This window comes from Gracilinanus agilis, unplaced genomic scaffold (assembly GCF_016433145.1).
Source record: "Gracilinanus agilis isolate LMUSP501 unplaced genomic scaffold, AgileGrace unplaced_scaffold6751, whole genome shotgun sequence".
NCBI classification, from domain to species: Eukaryota; Metazoa; Chordata; class Mammalia; order Didelphimorphia; family Didelphidae; genus Gracilinanus; species Gracilinanus agilis.
This window is the reverse complement of record NW_025397355.1, coordinates 43-4535: the sequence shown is the minus strand read 5'-3', so window position 1 is coordinate 4535 and position 4493 is coordinate 43. Positions and strand designations below refer to the sequence as shown.

The 4493-nt window shown below is 68.0% G+C and overlaps 1 protein-coding gene across 1 annotated transcript; it reads right to left on the bottom strand.

The window, feature by feature from the left end:
* Positions 1 to 51: 51 nt before the first annotated feature.
* Positions 52 to 3906, bottom strand: LOC123256605 (AMP deaminase 2-like; the record flags this gene model as incomplete). The annotated part of the gene is made up of 9 exons (XM_044685191.1): positions 3832 to 3906; positions 2518 to 2648; positions 2225 to 2355; positions 1838 to 1906; positions 1409 to 1520; positions 1065 to 1251; positions 529 to 670; positions 279 to 368; positions 52 to 181 (listed from the first exon to the last, which is right to left on the bottom strand). Coding segments are annotated over exons 2-9 (891 nt in total), but the record flags the coding sequence as incomplete, so codon positions are not given.
* Positions 3907 to 4493: the final 587 nt, after the last annotated feature.

Below are 4493 nucleotides of genomic sequence, written 5' to 3'. Positions count from 1 at the left end.
CGGGGGAGGGGCAGGGTTTGGGGGATGTCGTCGGGAGGGGCGGGAGCGGACCTTCCTGATGTTGTAGAAGTCGCGGTGGGGCACCTTCTTCTGCGCGGCCAGCTCCTTCATCTCGTTGAGCAGCACGTGCATCTGGAACTTGGAGCTCAGGTACTGCAGCCGCCGGTAGCAGAAGGACTTTCTGGGAAGGGAAGGGAAGGAAGGACGAAGTGAGGGGGAGCGCCACGGCGGGAGCACGGCGGGAGCGGGGCCGGGCCGGGCCTCTGAGCGGGACTCACATGGGGCCGTTGATGATGAGCGCCATAAGCACGTTGACGTCGGCCACGAACTCCTGGAGGTCGGGATAGGGCAGCTCCAGCTCCGAGTTCCTGCAGGGAGCCCGGGCTGAGGAAAGGGGGCCGGTCCGGCCGGCCCTCCGGCCCCTGCCCTCTGTCCCCGGCCCCTCCACCCTCTCCTCCGGGCCTGCGCTTCTCCCAGGCCACGCCACCCCGTGCAGAGCGTCCCCTTCCCTCTTCCCTTCTCACTCACTGTTCCTCGGCGTCCCTTTTCAGGTAGACGTGGACGACTCCCCGGACCATGCGGAGCCCGAAGCCCAGGTCCCCAGGCATGGCGGCAGGCTCACAGTGGTCGTAAGGGTGCTGTTCTAGCACCGGGGGGTGGACCGGGGCATCTGGTGTGGGCGAGAGCAGGGAAGAGCAAAGGGGTCAGGAGCGCGGGGGCCGCGGCCTCTGCTTTCCTCCTGTCTACAGGGAGCTTCTTCCCAGCCCCGGCCTCAGGCCAGCCTGGGGAGCCCCGTGGCCTTTTCTGTGCCAAGGCCAGGGGCGGAGAGCACCAGGTTCTGGGAGCCCCCCCGGCCAGCTTTGTATGCGGCCCCAGAAACCCGAGCACCTCCGAACAGGGCCGGGCCGGGCGACAGCTAAGAGGAGCAGAAACGGGGCGATCAAACATGAGGGGGAGGCCAGCAACAGTGCCGGCGGGGCCTGCGCGGGGGCGAGGGCGAGAGGGGCGCCCACAGGACTCTCCCCAGGAGCAGCCCGGGGCAGGACACAAAAGGGGAGGCACACCAGCGGCCACGGGGGTCTCCGGGCCCTGCTCGAAGGCCCTGGTCTCCAGGGGCTTCTCGGCCAGCTGCTGGAGGAAGCGCCGAGTGGTGGGGCAGAAACTCTGCAGGGCCAGCGCCATGTACTTCTCCCGGATGAAGAGCGCCCGCACCACGCTCTTCGCCGCGTCCAGCAGGTCGGTGAACGGCACCTGGGGACGAGGGGCAGACGCAGACGAGGGCCGCTGCTCAGCCGTCCTTTTCCCCAGGACCCTCTCCGTCCCCTCCTTCCCTCGTGCTCGGAGGGCCAAGCAGCGAGCAGGCCGCCCGGGCCCCGCGGCCCCCTCCACCTGCCTGGGCCACACTCACCCCACACTTCTCCTCCCCAGAGATGGAGACCCTCTGAAACTCTCGTTCCAGGTGTCCATCTCGCTCCCTGGGCCCACGGTCGCCCTGAGCTTCGCTCTGCTCCTTGTACAACCTGCGGAGGAAGAGTGAGGACGTGAGGGAAAGGGAGCAGGCCAGGACGCTTCGAGGCGATGGGGGGGCCAGGCCTCTAAAACAACAGCCAAAGGGGAGCCCGAGGCTCAGGACCCCCTGAGCTCAGAGGTCTGAGCCCAGCTAAAGTTCGTTGGGTGTCTGGGCTCTGGGATTTGGGGCGCCACCACCCTGCCCAGGCCAGACCCCGAGCAGGAGCTCCCATGCCCATCGGGGATGGGATCAGGCCTGCAGGGAGCTAATGACTGATGGAGGGGGAGGATGGGGGGGCCAGGTTCTCCCACCCTTGTCAGCACTCACTGTAGGTCTGAATCGCTGTCTGTCTTCAGAAAGTCTTGCTTGGCCCTGAGCAGAATATCTGGTTCCAACCTGGAGAGAAAAGAGGTGAGGCGGCTAACGGGGGATCCGGCCCCCCATAACACTCCTTGGAGGAAGCGAGGACCTGCTTACTGATGGGAGGCCGCTAGAGATGGGGGGGTGCGGCGGGAAGCCCCACCCCTGCGGGCAGTCGCCAGGCAGGAGGGGAGGACGAGGGGAGAAGCCCCACCGGGCGGACGACACAGTGAAAGCCTCAAGAAGAGGGCAGGGACAGATCCAACCTGCGCCACAGGTTTCTGTACGGAGCGGCCTGGCCAGGCCTTTGGGGTGGCCGGCCGGGCGCTGGCCTGGCGGGGGGAGGGGGCTCACTTGACGTCCTGACTGATCTGCCTCTCCAGCCGCTGGCGCCGCTCCTCCAGCTGTTCGATGGGGCTCTCCTCTGGGAACTCATACGGGGCGCTGCGAAGCTCGCTCTCTGCCAGGGAGCGGCTGAACAGTTCCTGGCGAGAGAAGGGCATCCTCGGACACGCTCTGCCATCCCCGGCAGCGGGGCGGCCTCCCTGCCCGGTCTGGGTTTGGGAGTCGGGGCAGGGCAGTCATGCATCAGGAGAGGGGGCAGGGGACCGGCGGAGGGAGCTGGACAAAGGGCACAGGGAGGGTACCTCAGCGATCTCCTTGCATTTGCCATCCATGGAGGTGCGCAGGTCGAGTGGAAAGTGCTTGAGGCAGGGGGGAGGGCCCGGCAGGGAGCGGGCAGATTGCAGTGGGGGGCCCCCCAGCCCGCCCCGAGCCTCTGTAGAGACAGAGACGGTGCCTGGGGTCAGCAGGGGCAGGACGGAGCCACCGGGCAGTCATTCCCCCCACGGCCCCCCAATTCTGGCCGATCTCTTTCATGGTGAGCCCAGGGCCCGGGCCTGCCAAGGAGCAGCTGGGTGGGCAGAGGCCAGGCTCACAGCAAGTGATGCGGGTGGCAATGGGTGCTGGAAGAGGGGTGGGAGAAGGCATGCGCCAGAGAGACCCTTTCCTGAGAAACTCCAAGCACCCAGACACCCCAGTCCTGTGGCACCCTCTCAGCTCAAACCTTCTGGCCCCCAGGCAAATCACTTCAAGAAAAATGAAGCTTCCACTTGAGCCCTTGCTCTACCCCTGGCTTCCCAGCACCAAAACTAAAGAAGCTCTGGTTTTGAGGCAGGACCCCCAGATGCTGGGTGAGGGGGACTCCGGGACCCCCCTCTCTCCTGATGATTCCCAGAAAGCCTCCCTGGGCCCGATGCCATGTCCCAGCCCTACAACTCTACCCTGAGGTGAGGGGGAGGGGACCGGAGGCCAGTATCAGCGGCTGGCAGAGCACTAGGGGAAACCACAGTTTGGCTCCCCTCGGAGGGCACAGCCCACAAGGGGCAGGGCCGGGAGGAGCGGGAACTTCGCTGGGCCCCCCGGGGCCGGCCTTTCCCCCAGGACCCTGGAGCTGCCAAGAGGCTGCCTGGCCCCACCCCACAGTTGGCTGCCCCTCAAGAAGGGCGCCGCCACTCCAAGGCCCGGGCCGCCCGGGGATGGTGCGGGCGCAGCTCTCCACCTCACCACCTCCGACGGGGCCCGAAGATCCGAGGCAGACGTGGGGCTGCCCGCCCGCAGGGACCAGAAGCCCCGGACCCGCCTGGCTCTGGCCCTCACCTCTGGGGCCCACCAGCTCCTCCCCCCAGACGCCTCGATGGCTAGGACCACGCACAAAGCAGGCCAATGCTCCCTGGCCCTGGGAAAGGCCAGGGGCCTGCCCGGGACTGGTGCCAGGGCCGAGGAGCCAGCCCAGCCCCCGGCGAGCCCTCTCCCGGGGCCGCTCCGTGCCCGCGGGAAGCCCGACGCTGCTTCCCTGCTCCAGGGGCGGGAAAGAGGAGTGTGTGCCCTGACCCCCGCCTCAGCCCAGAGCCCGACCCCGGCTCCCCCTCGGCGTGCCGCCCTCCCGTCCGCTCCCCTACCTGCAGAGATCTGGCAGCCCCAAGCCGGGCCCCTGCCCTCAGCGTGCGCCCCTCGCAGGAGCCGCTGCCCGCCCGCCTGCCCGGGTGAGGCTGCAGTCAGTCCCCGAGGACGGCTCTGGAGCCGGCACGGACCATACCAAGTGCAGCTGCAGACAGGGGTGCGGTGGGGGTGGAGGGAAGAAGGCTGAGGGTCGGGGAAGACCCAGGGAGCCAGGGCCAGGGGGCCGGCGGGAGCCTTCCGGCCTGGCAGACGACATGGTCTGGGTGTCAGGGGACGGGCGTCGGGACCGGCCTGCAGGGGACACCCCAGAGCCCCATGGGGGTCTTAACCCTCACATGCCCACAGCCCAGGCGAGCGCAGGACGGCCCAGAGGAGAAGAGGGGAGCCCCTCTGAGTCTGGGGCCCAGCCTGGCCCCAAAGTCCTCTCCCGAAAGGCGGAGCCAAGCCCTGGCACTCCGCACTCCGGGAGCCAACTCCCAGCCATCCCGCTGCAGGGGGACAAAGAGGGACATCACCTGCCCCTGCCCAGGAGCCCACCCCGGGGCCTGCTATTGTTAGAAGCCCAAAGCCACACAGCTGCTGCTCCCTGCAGGGAAGGCCCCACAGCTACTGGGAGGGAGGCAGAGAGGGAGAGGATGGGGAGAAAGATGAGGAAGAGAGA